A 15,918-nucleotide genomic window follows, 5' to 3' on the forward strand; every position below is an offset into this window, starting at 1 on the left:
CAGCTCAGTTTCAGTTATATCACAGTGTTGATCAGATGGTTGAATTCTACTACAAACAGAACACTGGAAATTTTAGACTAACTTGTAAGATCAATGGAAAAGTTTGATGCAGCTGAATGATGGCTGCTTATCAAAGTTTTGAGGAAAATTAAATCCACTCTGTGCCAGTCATAAAATAGCATTATTGCTACAGGGACAAGTGACGTTTTCAAGCGTGTTTTATCTTAAAATGTAAATGTTTGAGAAAGTTATGATCATGTGAAAACAAGAACTAATAATCTAAACTATTTCCAAGTAGAACAAGAGCAACCCAGAAGTATGCTATGTGCCTGTTCTGTGTGACTAATGCACTCCTAAGAAAACAATTCTTTGTCTATAGGATATCTAAACTTTGGCTGTACACACAATTATTTATAATACTGTTTCTAATGCTTCTTTCAAGCAAAAAAACCTGAAGTTACTTCATCAGAGAATCAACTTTGTGTACCTGAACAAAAGACTGTGGAGTCTTCTCCGGATACCTCACCTGGCTCAACTCCTATGCCACGTTCTTCATCAATTGCTAATCTTCAGACTGCCAGTAAACTCATTTTGAGTTCTAGACTTGTATATAGCTATCCACTAGATCTTCCAACTGGTGTAGAAGTAATAAGAGCAACCCCTTCAGCAGGTAAAATAATACTGCTCTATGCAGTCTACCAAGTTTTTGGCAACAAATTGACTTCTAGTTAGTAGTACTGTGTTGTACAACTCCATTCTGCCGAAGTTCTGGCTAACTGACATTTATGTCCTTCCATGATAAATTATGTTCTGAATTTGAGGAGCTGCACTCTAGGTCTCTTAACCCCAGTAGATTAGAAAGAGTGGCAGTTGACTTTTTCAAAAGACTACACTAGTTTTTATGACTCCTTTAATGCTGATTTATAAAACTATTTGATAAAGTTGGGTTAGTCAGTAGGTCAAATTGCCAACTTTACCCAAACACTTTCCCCACGCTGATAGTTTCAAATGTTCGCTGGGACCTTCAGAAGACTGGAATAGTACATGCTGTGTGTATTTCTGAAAGAATGAGGAAAAAACTGTCTAGTAGTCTAACATAATGCCTAAGCCCCGTAATTGCTTTGGTATCATTTCACCCCATGTTTAATCAAGTTAAGAAAATCCCAATAATTTGAAAATCTGTTTTAATATTCCTAACCTAAACCACAGCAAATGATGATATATTTTATATTACTAATAGTGAATTCTGTTTGATCTTACTTCAGGTCACCTGAGCTCATCATCAATATACCCAGTCTGCCTTGCGCCTTATTTGATAGTAACGTCCTGTTCAGACAACACAGTGCGGTTCTGGAAATGCACTGTAGAGACGGATCTAAGTAATGGAAATGAAGTGAGGGAGACGTATCATTGGAGAAAATGGCCTTTAATGAATGATGAGGGGGAGGACAACAGCAGTACAGTACACGTAATAGGAAGGCCAGTTGCTGTTAGCTGTTCTTACACAGGACGTCTTGCTGTGGCATACAAACAACCTGTACAGAATAACGGTTTTGTTTCCAAAGAATTTTCTATGCATGTTTGTATATTTGAATGTGAGTCTACAGGAGGATCGGAATGGGTTTTGGAACAGACAGTTCATCTGGATGACTTAGTTAAGGTTGGGAGTGTACTTGATTCAAGGGTCAGTGTAGATAGTAATTTGTTTGTATATAGTAAATCAGATGTATTTTTAAACAAAGACAAATACCTTATGCCCAATATCAAGCATTTGGTACATTTGGACTGGGTATCAAAAGAAGATGGCTCACATATACTTACAGTTGGAGTGGGTGCCAATATATTTATGTATGGACGACTATCAGGAATTCTAACAGAGCAAACAAGCAGTAAGGATGGAGTAGCTATTATTACTTTACCACTAGGTGGTAGCATAAAACAAGGTATAAAGTCCAAATGGGTACTGCTGAGATCTATTGATTTGGTGTCCTCTGTAGATGGCACTCCTTCATTGCCAGTTTCTCTGTCTTGGGTACGAGATGGTATACTGGTAGTGGGAATGGACTGTGAAATGCATGTGTATGCACAATGGAAACATGCTGTTAAATTTGGTGATGGCAAAAGTGATGTTTTTACTACTGAAGACTCAATAACTCAAGATCTACTAAAAACAAGTTTGCTAGCAAAGAAGACCAGTGTAATTGATGGAGCAGGTATCGTAGATGATGTATTTGGCACTCCAACTGTAATTCAAGATGGAGGCCTTTTTGAAGCTGCTCATGTGCTTTCCCCTACTCTTCCACAGTATCATCCAACCCAGCTATTAGAATTGATGGACTTAGGTAAAGTTCGCCGAGCTAAAGCCATTCTGTCCCATTTAGTTAAATGTATTGCAGGAGAAGTTGCAATAGTTAGAGATGCAGAGGCTGGGGAATGTGGTGGACCTAAACGTCATCTTTCTCGTACCATTAGTGTAAGCGGTAGTACCGCAAAGGACACAATCACTGCTGGAAAAGATGGTACTCGAGACTATACTGAGATAGATTCTATTCCACCACTGCCATTGTATGCATTGCTTGCTGCAGATCAAGATACCACATACAAAATTTCTGAAGAAACTTCTAAAGTACCTAAGGGGTTTGAAGATCACACTAAAAGAAAAACAGAGGATCAATACTCAAATTTATTCCAGATGCAGCCTGTTACAACTGATGACTTCATTGATTTTGAGATGGAAAAGAGAGAGAGTAAATCCAAAGTAATTAACCTATCTCAGTATGGGCCATCCTACTTTGGCCGAGAACACGCTAGTGTCCTCTCAAGTCATCTTATGCACTCAAGTTTGCCAGGCCTCACTCGTTTGGAGCAGATGTTCCTGGTTGCTTTGGCAGACACTGTGGCTACAACAAGCACTGAACTTGATGAGAACAGAGATAAGACTTACTCAGGTTAGTAGTGAGTGTGAATTCTATTAACACCCATGTATTTCAACTGATAAAAATAGAATTGTGCATAATGACTAATCATAGTGTTTAGGTGAATTTAGTACTCATAAAAAGGTGTTGGATTGACAGAGCTGGTATCTAAAGCCATTGATTCAGACAAGATACAGCAGAAGAAATGGTAGGGTAGGCTTTCCCCTCATGCTGAGTGTGCCCCAGTCCTGATCTGTTAGTAAGTAGAGGGATGAATTCAGTCTCCATATCTGTTGAATTCTTGTCCTCCCGTATGAAAATATCAATGGGGTGTAAATCGTATGTGTTCACAAGTACTCAAATCAATTTTTTATTTTGCAGGGAGAGACACATTAGATGAATGTGGCTTGCGGTATTTGTTGGCTATGCGCTTGCATACATGCCTTCTGACATCACTCCCACCTTTATATCGAGGTCAGCTGCTTCATCAAGGTAAGCCTTGCAATGTTTTATGTTTGCATGCGCAGACAGAAAATGTTTCAGCATTATCTTCAATATTTGTATTATCCCATTTAGGAACTTTTATGATACGTGTTCATTTAAGCCATGATCATGCAAAGACTTACGCGTATGTTTACCTTCATCCACTGTGAATAGGACCATTGGCTTCATAAGTTCTTTGATACAGTCTATGACCAGGGTAATGGAAGGAGAGCTATAGAAAAGTCATGAGTTGGAAAGTGTGGTAAAGAGATTATGGCTTGTCAGTTTGAAGTTTGGATATTTTCCCCAACAAAATAAGTTTGTTTTTTTTTTTTAAATCTGCTTTGCAGAAGAAAAAAAATAAGACTTTGTTTTTCCTAAGCTATAACTTTGTAATTTTTATCCCAGCTATCTGCTTCCTGGTTGAAGCAGGGGCTGAGTGCTGCTGCTCTGAAATCTGGGGTAGGAGAGCAGGCAGCACCTGAGGAGTGGACAGATTCCCATCCTCTGAAGGGACTTGTGATAACAGGGTATTTTCCCTTTGCCTCTGTTTCTCACCATAGTATTACAGCATGTGTGGGAAAGGAATGTTGAAAGCACTAAAGCTGCTCCACTGAGCACCAAAATCTTCAGGCTGCAATTAGAGGCAAGAGTAGGAAGGAATGCTGTTTTGTACACAGTTTGCCATCAGTCATTTCAAGAGCTTTGGGTGGGGGGGAGAAAGAAGGGCAGAAAAAATGCCTCATCTCAGGTGAGTTCCCAGCAGAGATGAGTCCACTACCTGTTTGCTCCCTGGGCGTTGCTTTGCAGTCCTGCATCACATTGCTACCCTTCAAATCCCTGCTTCATCCAGAAAGTTCAGGCAAAGTCTGAAATAGGATTTAGATTATGAATTAAACCTTTAAAGAAAGATACTAGTTAGAATCTTTTGGGGATTTACTGAAATAATTGCAGTCTACAATCACTACATGTAGTGACATAATAAAATTTTGTACACACATAGCAATGTGTGTTCAAAGCAGGATGCTCTCTACATGGAGGGTGCACCACCATTAGTAACCTGGTTAGCAGCACCACTTCCTTCTGTTGGGAATGATGCATCTAAGAGAACCCCACTCTTCGGCTGGGAGTCCTACCTCTGTTCTGCTAATTAGCATTCGTGATTTAAAAAAGAAAAAATTTGCCCCACGATGCAACATTATAAACACTTTATTATAAGTAAAAAATTAGAATCAAAATGATAAATTCATGCGATATGGCCCATATGCAGTCTTCCTCCTATTTTTCGTTTGTTTATTAACAACCTTTTATTTTCTGAAGATTAATTGTCCCATGCCACTATTTAGGTGTATCTACCTGCCATTTTGCCTGGGCTTTTCATTCTGAGGCTGAGGAAGAGTTGATCAACATGATTCCTGCTATCCAGAGAGGAGATCCACAGTGGTCGGAACTAAGAGCAATGGGTATAGGTTGGTGGGTCAGGAATATTAACACACTCCGAAGATGCATTGAGAAGGTAGTTTGAATCACTTACATTAAAACTTTGCTCTGTTTTGTATAATTTAATAAATAAATTATAGCAAGATATGTATTAGATATGCCATTCATAACAGAAATCCATGATGAAGATTAGTGTTAAGATCTGCAGCATGTATTACATCTCTTGTCAGTAACTCAAAAGATGGATTTAAAAAGTACTTTAAGGTCAACAATAAGTTAAAAGAAGTTGCTGATTTTCTCATTTTAGGAAATACTTTTTTCTTAATCTTTTTCTTAAGTCTATTAAATACTGATTTTTCTCATCTCAAACAAATGACAAAACTTGCATTGACTTCAGTGGGATCAGAATTTTACCCATTGAATCTCCCAGCTTTGTAACTTAAGTCCCTGATCCTAGAATTAGATCCATGTGGACAGATCTTTGGATCTAAATGAAAACCCACTCCCAACATTCTAACACTCTTATTTTAAATAGTATGTGATATGGTAGTGAGCAAATGGTTGTGAATTGTAATGGAGCACCAGTGGAGCCCAAGTTCATAGATTCATAGAAGTGTAAGGCTGATAGGGACCTCATGACAACATAAAATAGCCATACTGGGTCAGACCAAAGGTCCATCTAGCCCAGTATCCTGTCTTCTGACAGTAGCCAATGCTAAGTGTCCCAGAGGGAATGAACAGAACAGGTAATCAAGTGATCCATCCTCTGTTGACCATTTCCAGCCTCTGGCAAACAGAGGCTAGGGCCACCATCTCTGTCCATCCTGGAGTAACCATGTGCAGACTCACCTGGCGGCACCTCCTGCTGGTCGTCTCAGGGAATTAGCCTCCTGCCTCTGGAGCACCCTCTGTCGGCCGATGTCTCACCCTGCTCCGTGTCCCTCCCGGACCCTGGATGACCCTTTCACTGGGTGTTGCCCCCTGACAGTACCCCCACTGTTTCTCTGGGCCTCCCCACCCAGGGGAACCCCCACCCATTATTGCCACCTCACCTCAGTATAAGGCTACTGCCAGTCATTGTCTAGCCCCCACGCCCTAGGTCAGACAGCAATATCAGCCTACTCATCATCAGCAAGGTTGGGTTTAGACCTGCTGCCTTTGCCTACCCCTGGTCTGCCCTCTGCAACCCTCAGTACCTGTTTGCCTTATGCTAGACTGCAGCCTGGGGCTTTCCAGGCTGGAGCTCCCCGGCTCCTCTGCCTTTCCCCAGCCCTGCTCCACTCAGGTACCCTGTCTCTAGCTCTCTGCAGCCAGACCTGTCTCCCTCTACAGCTAGAGAGACTGCTGGGCTCCTGGCTCCCAGCCTCTTATTTAGGGCCAGCTGAGGTCTGATTACGGCGTGGCCCAGCTGCAGCTGCTTCCCCAATCAGCCTGGTAGCTTTTCCCCTGCCAAAGCCCTGTCCCCGGGCTGTTTTTAAACCTCTCAGGGCAGGAGGGAGTGATCACCCTGCTACACCTGGCTAATAGCTATTGATGGACCTAGCCTCCATGAACTTATCTAGTTCTTTTATGACCTCCGTTATAGTCTTGGTCTTTACAACATGCCCTGGCAAGGAGTTCCACAGGTTGACTGTGCGTTGTGTGAAGAAAAAAAAAAACACTTCCTTTTGTTTGTTTTAAATCTACTGCCTATTAATTCTGTTTGGTGACACCTAATTCTTGTGTTACAAGGAGGAGTAAAAACACTTCCTTATTTACTTTCTCCACACCAGTCATGATTTTATAGACCTCTATCATATCCCCCCTTAGTCATCCCTTTTCCAAGCTGAAAAGTCCCAGTCTTATTATTCTCTCATGTGGCAGCCATTCCATACCCATTCCATAGCCTTTTCTGAACCTTTTCCAATTTCAATACACCTTTTTTGAGATGGGGTGGCCACATCTGCATGCAGTTCAAGATGTGGGTGTACCATGGATTTATAGAGGCAATATGATATTTTGTCTTATCTATCCCTTTCTTAATGATTCTCAACATTGTTTGCTTTTTTGACTGCCGGTGCACATTGAGTGGGTGTTTTCAGAGAACAATCCACAATGACTCCAAGATCTCTTTCTTAAGTGGTAACAGCTAATTTAGACCCCATCATTTTATATGTATAGTTAGGATTGTTTTCCAATGTGCATTACTTTGCGTATATCAACACTGAATTTCATCTGCCATTTTGTTGCCCAGTCACCCAGTTTTGAGAGATCCTTTCACAGCTCTTCACAGTCTGCCTGGGACTTGACTATCTTGAGTAATTTTGTAAAATCTGCAAAATTTGCCATCTCATTGTTTACCCCCTTTTTCCAGAACATTTATGTATATGTTGAATAGGACTGGGCCAGTGCAGACGCCTGGGGGACACCACTATTTACCTCTCTCCATTCTGAAAGCTGACCATTTTTTCCTACTTTGTTGCCTATCTTTTAACCAGTTACCCATCCTAAGAGGACCTCCCTCTTATCCTATTAAAGCTTACTTTGTTTAAGAGCTTTTGATGAGGCTTGTCAAAGGCTTTCTGAATATTTGAGTACACTATATCCACTGGATCCCCTTGTCCACATGCTTGTTGACTCCTTCAAAGAATTGTCGTAGTCTGGTAAGGCATGATTTCCCTTTACAAAAAAACATATTCACTCTTCTCCAACAAATTATGTTCATCTAGGTGCCAGATGATTTTGTTCAATACTGTAGTTTCAACCAGTTTGCCCTTAACTGAAGTCAGGCTTACCAGCCTGTAATTGCGCGGATCACCTCTGGAGTCCTTTTTAAGAATTGGCATCACATTAGCTATCCTCCAGTCATTTGTTACAGAAGCTGATTTAAATGATAGGTTGCAGACTACAGTTAGTAGTTCTGCAATTTCACATTTGAGTTCCTTCAGAACTCTTGGGTGAATGCTGTCTGGTCCTGGTGATTTATTACTGTTTAGTTTATCAATTTGTTCCAAAACCTCCTCTAATGACACCTCAATCTAGGACAGTTCCTCAGATTTGTCACCTAAAAAAGAACGGCTCAGCTTTGGGGATGTCCTTCACATCCTCAACAGTGAAGATTGATGTAGAGAATTCAATTTAGTTTCTCTGCAATGGCCTTATCTTCCTTGAGTGCTCCTTTAGCATCTTGATCATCCAGTGGCCCCACTGGTTGTTTAGCAGGTTTCCTGCTTCTGATGTACTTTAAAAAAAAATTGCTATTACTTTTTGAGTCTTTGGCTAGCTGTTTCTCAAATTATGTTTTGGCCTTCCTAATTATATTTTTATTCTTCATTTGCCAGAGTTTATGCTCCTTTCTATTTTCCTCACAAGGGTTTAACTTCTACCTTTTAAAGGATTCCTTTCTACCTCTCTCTGCTTCTTTTACTTTGTTGTTTAGCCACGGTGGTTCTCTTCTTATGTTTTTTGGTTCTCTTCATATGTTTTTTAATTGGGATATATGTTTAAGTTGAGCCTCTACAATGATGTCTTTAAAAAGTTTCCATGTAGCTTGCAGGGATTTCACTTTTGTCATTATATCTTTTGATTTCTGTTTCACTAACTTATTCGTTTTTGTGTAGTCCCCCTTTCTGAAATTAAATGCTACAATGTTGGGTTGCTCTTGAGTTTTCCCCACCACAAGGATGTTATAATTTAATTATATTGTGGTCACTGTTACCAAGCGGTCCAGCTATATTTACCTCTTGGGCCTGATCCTGTGCTCCGCTTAGGGCCAAATCAAGAATTGCCTCTCCTCTTGTGGGTTCCAGGACTAGCTGCTCCAAGAAGCAGTCATTTAAGGTGTCAAGAAACTCTCTCTGCATCTCGTCCTGACTTGACATATACCCAGTCAATATGGGAATAGTTGAAGTCCCCCATTATTACTGAGTTTTTTATTTTTATAGCCTCTCTAATCTTCCTGAACATTTCAAAGTTCATTATCACCATCCTGGTCACGTGGTTGGTAATATATCCCTACTGCTATATTCTTATTATTCAAGCAAGGAATTACTATCCATAAAGATTCTGTGGTACGGTTTGGTTCATTTAAAATTTTTACTTCATTTGACTCTCTGCTTTCTTTCACATATAGTGCCACTCCCCCACCAGCACGACTTGTTCTGTCTTTCCCATATATTTTACACCCGGTATTACTGTGTCCCATTAATTATCCTAATTCCACAGAATTTCTGTGGTGCCTATTGTGATGGGTTGGGTTACAGAAACCCCCTTGGGACTGCCACCTGATGTGCTGAGACTATTTCTGAGCCAGTTTTCCCTGGCAGCTTGGGACTTCAGTACCCTGTCTTGTTGAGTCAGACATGCTAGCCTGCTACAAACACAGACTCAGATCTGAACCACATCCCCCACAAGCTGCAGACTTAACTGAAAACAGCTTAAGAAGTGCTCCTGGCTCTAGCACCCAGATACCCAGTTCCCTATGGGATCCAAATCCCAAATAAATCCATTTTACTCTGTATAAAGCTTATACAGTGACTCCTCACTTAAAGTCGTCCCGCTTAACGTTGTTTCGTTGCTGATCAATTAGAGCATACTCATTTATAGTTGTGCAATGCTGCACTCTTACGTTGTTTGGCTGCCTGCTTTTTCCACAGTTGGCAGCCTCCCTATGCCCCTCCCCCAGTGCTTCCCACCTGCCAGCAGACCCTGTGGATCAGTGCCTTCCCCCTCCTTCCCCCTCCCCATAGCAATCAGCTGGCTTGTGGTGTTTTGGAGGCAGAAGGGAGCGGGGAGGAGCGAGGACTGGCATGCCTCCCCCTCCGTCCGCTGCCTCCCAAATGCCGCAAGCCAGCTGATTGCCGCCGGCGGGAGGGAGGGGAGAGGAGTGAGGACTCGGCACGCAGGCTCCCCCTCCCTCCTGCCGGCAGCAATCAGTTGGCTTGTGGTGTTCAGGAGGCAGTGGACGGAGGGGGGGGGGGCGTGCCAGTCCTCGCTTCTCCCCCTCCCTCCTGCCTCCAAAACACCGCAAGCCAGCTAATTGCCACTGGCAGGAGGCAGGGGAGGGAGAGGAAGTGCGCCGAGTCCTCACTCCTCCCCCCTCCCTTCTGCCCGGGGCAGTCAGCTGGCTTGCCACGTTCGGGAGGGAGGGGGAGCTGCATGCCAAGTCCTTGCTCCTTCCCCCTCCCTCCTGCTTCCAAAACGCCACAAGTCGCTCATTGCCCTGGGCAGAAGGGATGAGGGAGGAGTGAGGACTTGGTGCACTTCCACTCCCTCTTCTGCTGGCAGCAATCAGCTGGCTTGGCATTTAGAAGGGAGGGGAGGGAGAGGGGAGGAGCCAGGATGCTGCAAGAGAAGTAAAAGGGGAGGCGGTGGGGGGGAAGGAGTGGAATGGGCGGGCTGAAGGTTGAACCCCCCACCTCTGCTGCTTGCAGAGTAGGGGAAGCTGCCCTGGAACCTAACCTCCTCTATTTACATTAACTCTTATGGGGGAAATTGGATTCGCTTAACATTGTTTCACTTAAAGTCGCATTTTTCAGGAACATAACTACAACGTTAAGTGAGGAGTTACTGTACAGGGTAAACTCAAATTGTTTGTCCTCTGTAACACTGATAGAGAGATTTGCACAGCTGTTTGCTCCCCCAGGTATTAATTACTTGCTCTGGATTAATTAATAAGTAAAAAGTGATTTTATTAAATATAAAAAGTAGGATTTAAGTGGCTCCAAGTAATAGACAGAAAAACGTAAATTACCAAGCAAAATAAAACAAAAACATACAAGTCTAAGCCTAATACAGTAGGAAACAAAATGCAAGTAAATCTCACCCTCAGAGATGTTCCAATAAGCTTCTTTCACAAACTAGACTCCTTCCTAGTCTGGACCCAGCAATCACTCACACCCTCGTAGTTACTGTCATTTGTTTTTAAGCATGTCTTTGGGGGTGGAGAGGCTATCTTTTGAGCCAGCTGAAAACAAAATAGAAGGGTTTCCAGGTCCTTTTATATTCTCTCTTATGGGTGGAAACGCCTTTGTTCTCCTATGCAATTTCAAGATGGAGTCTGTAGCCACCTGGGCAAGTCACATGTCTATGGATGATTCAGCTTTTTGCAGGCTGACGCCATTGTTTACATGTTAGTTTGAACATTCCCAGGAAAGCTCAGATGTGGATTGGCACCTCCCAAAGTCCATTGTTAGTTAAGTTCTCCCAGTTACTTGAATAAACCCTTCACACTACGTTGAACAAGTCGGCCTTATGTGCTTCTTACATCAAACACTTTAAACACAAACAGAGCCAACGCTCATAACTTCAGATATAAAAATGATACATGCATACAAATAGGGTGAATATATTCAGTAGATCATACCCTTTGCAAAGATATGTTACATGGCATATCTAGCATAAAACACATTCCAGTTATGTCCTATTTACACTCATAAGTATATTTCTATAAAGCATTATGGGGTGCAACGTCACACCTATTATATCAATATCCTCATTTTAATACAAGGCACTCTTGTTCACCTATCTTATTATTTAGACTTCTAACATTTGTATTTAAGCAATTTAAAAAATTGTCACTTTTTAGCTGTCTGCCATTCCATGATGTAATTGAATGGGACTTTTTTCATTTCATTGTTTTTCATCAGATCCTACCTGTATTTTAGCATCTTCCATCCTCTCCTCCTTACTAGGACATAGAGAATCTCCATTAGTAGATCCTCCCCTAAGGGATGTCTCTGTCCGAACCACATGTTCCTCTGCACCTGTTGGCTCTCCCCCAGCCCTTAGTTTAAAAACTGCTCTACAACCTTTTTAATGTTTAGTGCCAGAAATCTGGTTCCATTTTGATTTAGGTGGACCCCATCTTTCTTGTATAAGCTCCCCTTTTACCAAAAGTTTTCCCAGTTCCTAATAAATCTCAACCCCTCCTCCCTACACCATTGTCTCATCCATGCATTAAGACCCTGCTGTTCTGCCTGTCTCTCTGCACGTGGTCCTGCACGTGGAACTGGAAAAATTTCAGAAAATGCTACTATAGAGGTCCTGGACTTCAGTCTCTTACCTAGCAGTCTACATCTGTCCTCCAGGATCTCTCACCTACCCTTCCCTATGTCATTGGTACCTATGTGTACTACAACCACTGTCTCCTGCCCAGCACTACACATAAATCTGTCTAGATGTCTTGAGAGATCTGCACCAGACAGGCACGTCACCATGCAGTTCTCCCAGTCATTGCAAACCCAGCTATCTATGTTTCTAGTGATCGACTCTCCCATTACTAATACCTGTGTCTTCCTAATAACTGGAGTTCCCTCCCCCAGAGAGGTAATCTCAGTGCGAGGGAATACCACAACAATATGTGTTGCCAGGTGAAGAGTACCTCATCAGGTTTGAGGAATGAAAGATTTTTATTTGCATTTACAGTGTAATCTGCTCAAACTGTATAAAAAGTGTCTTCTGCAAAATATTTAGAAACCAGTTATATAGCTTTATAGAAACACACACAAACTCCATGCTATCCTTCCCAGCAGAGTTTGTGCATTTTTTAGCTGAAAGCTGCTTTTTTGAAATAATTCTATTTGCTCTCCATATACTACTGTAGGTTGCAAAAGCTGCTTTTCAGAGGAACAATGATGCCTTGGATGCTGCAATTTTTTACCTTGCTATGAAGAAAAAAGCAGTGGTGTGGGGTCTGTTTAGGTGAGTTCCATTAGCCTTTGACTTTAAAAGTAAGTATAAAACTAATAGTGTAAAGAACTCTTTCAGATTAGAAATTCATTTTAGCTGATCTTGGATCAAAAGATTAAAAGATATAATTTAAGTAGGGCTGTCAATCGCAGTTAACTCACAGTTAACTCAAAAAAATTAATCACGCTTAATCACGCTTAAACAATAGAATACTAATTGAAATTTATTAAATATTTATGGATTTTTTCTACTTTTCAGTATTGATTTCAGTTACAACACAGAATACAAAGTGCACAGTGCTCACTTTATATTATATTTTATTACAAAAATATGAAACAAAAAATAGTATTTTTCAATTCACCTCATACAAATACTGAAGTACAATCTCTATCATGAAATTGCAATTTACAATTGCAGGTTTTTTTTGGTTACATAACTGCACTCAAAACCAAAACTGTGTAAAACTTTAGAGACTACAAGTCCACTCAGTCCTACAGCTTATTCTGCCAATTGCTAAGACAAATAAGTTTGTTTACATTGACAGGAGATACTGCTGCCTGCTTCTTATTTACAATGTCATCTGAAAGTGAGAACAGTCATTTGCATGGCACTTTTGTAGCTAGCATTAGTATTTACATGGAAGAATATGCCAGATATGCTAAACATTGGTATGCTCCTTCATGCTTTGGCCACCATTCCAGAGGACATGCTTCCATGCTGATGATGCTCGTTTAAAAAAAAAAAATGCATCAATTAACTTTGTGACTGTACTCCTTGTGGGAAGAATTGTATGTCTCCTGCTCTGTTTTACCCGCATTATGCATATATTTCATGTTATAGCAGTTTCTGATGATGACCCAGCTCATGTTTGTTTTAAGAACACTTTCACAGCAGATTTGGCAAAATGCAAAGAAGGTACCGACGTGAGATTTCTAAAAATAGCTACAGCACTACAGTTTAAAAATCTGAAGTGCTGTCCAAAATCTGAGAGAGACGAGGTGTGGAACATGCTTTCAGAAATCTTAAAAGAGCAACACTCTGACGTGGAAACTATAGAACCCAAACCAACAAAAGAAAATCAACCTTCTGCTGGTGGCATCTGACTCAGATGATGAAAATGAACATGCGTCAGTCCGCAGTGCTTTGGATAGTTATTGAGCAGAACCCGTCAGCAGCATGGATGCATGTCCTCTGGAATGGTGGTTAAAGCATGAAGGGACACATGACTTTTTAGTGCATTTGGCACATAAATATCTTGCAATGCCAGCTACAACAGTGCCGTGCAAACACCTGTTCTGACTTTCAGGTGACATTGTAAACAAGAAGCAGGCAGCATTATCTCCTGCAAATTGTAACCAACCTTGTTTGTCTGAGTCATAGGCTAACCAAGAAGTAGAACTGAGTGGACATGTAGACTCTAAAGTTTTACATTGTTTATTTTTTAATGCTTTTTTTGTACATAATTCTACATTTGTAAGTTCAACATTCATGATAGAGATTGCACTACAATACTTGTATGAGGTGAATTGAAAAATACATTTTTTTTGTTTTACAACGCAAATATTTGTAATAAAATATAAGTATAAAGTGAGCACTGTACTTTGTATTCTATGTTGTAATTGAAATCAATATATTTGAAAAAGTAGTAAACATCCAAAAATACTTAAAATAATGATATTCAATTGTTGTTTAACAGCGTGATTAATCACAATTACTTTTTTAATCGCTTGACAGCCCCAAGTTATAACTAAGTACTGTATGTGTTGAGTTTGTTTGTTTGTTTTTAACACAGGTCTCAGTACAATGAAAAGATGACCACATTTTTCAGCCATAATTTCAGTGAAGATAGGTGGCGCAAAGCAGCTTTGAAGAATGCTTTTGCTTTGTTGGGGAAACAACGCTTTGAACAGTCTGCTGCTTTTTTCTTACTAGCTGGTTCCCTGAAAGATGCTATAGAGGTATATAAAGTACTGTGGAATTTCATAACTGAACTTGAGAATTACACTGCGATGAACATTGTTGTTTGTTAATCTTTTCACAAAAGCTATGGCAGGAGAAAATTATACAGTGGAGCAATGAAAAGTCAGGGTTATGCAACATTAATGCTGCCTCTGTATGTGTACATATTACAGGAGTCTTTATTACAGGATGTCGGCTATAATTCTGCATATGGTTCAGTACCAACCCCTCCTAAAAAACTAATGTTCATGTAATTAAGGCTGAAAATTTGTGCTTAAGCCTGAAGGAAAAAAGTCTATTAGATTATTGATCCATTGATACACTACTAAATAAACCAGAATTTTATAAAAATCTGAAAAAAAAAAATCAGCACACTTCGGACCAAACAGAGGGGAAAAAAATATACTTGGATCCAAGTTTCTGCCCCCGAAGTTTGATGTACCTTTTAAACGTTTTACATGATGGGAAAATTACTCTTTTTTCTAAATGTAGGTGGTTATTTAATTCATTCTTTCTTTATGAGAGCTAGGCTACCCTAATGCAGCAGCTTGCTTTTCACGCTTTATGCACAGGTGTGTCTTGAAAAAATGGATGATATTCAGCTGGCCATGGTTATTGCTCGTTTATATGAATCAGAATTTGAGACCTCCCTCACCTATACATCCATTCTTTATGAAAAAATTTTGGGTTGCCAGAAAGATGGAACTGGATTCAGATGTACTAAATTACATCCTGATCCCTTCCTGCGAAATCTTGCCTATTGGATAACGAAAGACTACACTAGAGCACTTGACACTTTATTGGAACAAACACCTAAGGAAGATGATGAAAATCCAGGTAGGAGAAATATCAGTGTTGTAGTTTATTCTGGTTAAAAAAAAAAGGATGTTTATTTCTAAACAAACATTTCAATTCAACTTTTAGGAAGAATTTGTAATCCATGTTGTCCTGTGGGAGTCACTGATTGGATTCCTCACTCCAAATCCTATAGTTCTTGATTGGAAACTTCAGGAACGGGCTCTCTGGAGGTGGAAGGGATATGTAGAGAGTGATTTTTTAATAGTTTTAAACAAAATGGGGAACTAAGGAGTAGTTGCCTGGTATCATTACGTTATCTGTTTTTTAGGAGTATGTCTTTTTAATAAAAGAGAGCTGATTTTTAAAAACGTGTAAGAGTAATGTATATAACTCAATTTATGTTTTTTCTATTAATAAATGTTGGGCTCATTCCTGGATCCACAAGCCAATCTTTGTAAGACCAGAAAGGGTGGAAACAAAGGTGCCACTTTACATCCTCTTCCCTTATCCTGGGGGCAGGCTCAATCTACATTGCTGGTTATAGCATCCTTGAGACTGCTCTAATTTGTGCCCAGCTGTAGTAACCTTCAGGCAGCCGTTTCTGTACCAGAGATTACCAGAGCTCAGCAGTGATGCAGCCAGATCCCCTAGCCTA

At 40.5% G+C, this 15,918-nt stretch overlaps 1 protein-coding gene across 7 annotated transcripts in view; it reads left to right on the forward strand.

The window, feature by feature from the left end:
- The window catches only part of DMXL2 (Dmx like 2), a 154,880-nt gene that overhangs the window by 65,758 nt on the left and 73,204 nt on the right, over nucleotides 1-15,918 (forward strand). For all 7 annotated transcript variants that reach the window (XM_030576933.1, XM_030576934.1, XM_030576935.1 and 4 more), the window contains 7 exons: nucleotides 443-670; nucleotides 1,266-2,948; nucleotides 3,297-3,407; nucleotides 4,745-4,914; nucleotides 12,421-12,518; nucleotides 14,299-14,464; nucleotides 15,038-15,302. In XM_030576933.1, the coding sequence (XP_030432793.1) occupies nucleotides 443-670; nucleotides 1,266-2,948; nucleotides 3,297-3,407; nucleotides 4,745-4,914; nucleotides 12,421-12,518; nucleotides 14,299-14,464; nucleotides 15,038-15,302 (2,721 nt within the window). The remainder of the gene's footprint in view (nucleotides 1-442; nucleotides 671-1,265; nucleotides 2,949-3,296; nucleotides 3,408-4,744; nucleotides 4,915-12,420; nucleotides 12,519-14,298; nucleotides 14,465-15,037; nucleotides 15,303-15,918) is intronic.

The sequence above is a fragment of the Gopherus evgoodei genome, chromosome 10, assembly GCF_007399415.2.
Source record: "Gopherus evgoodei ecotype Sinaloan lineage chromosome 10, rGopEvg1_v1.p, whole genome shotgun sequence".
Taxonomy (NCBI): domain Eukaryota; kingdom Metazoa; phylum Chordata; order Testudines; family Testudinidae; genus Gopherus; species Gopherus evgoodei.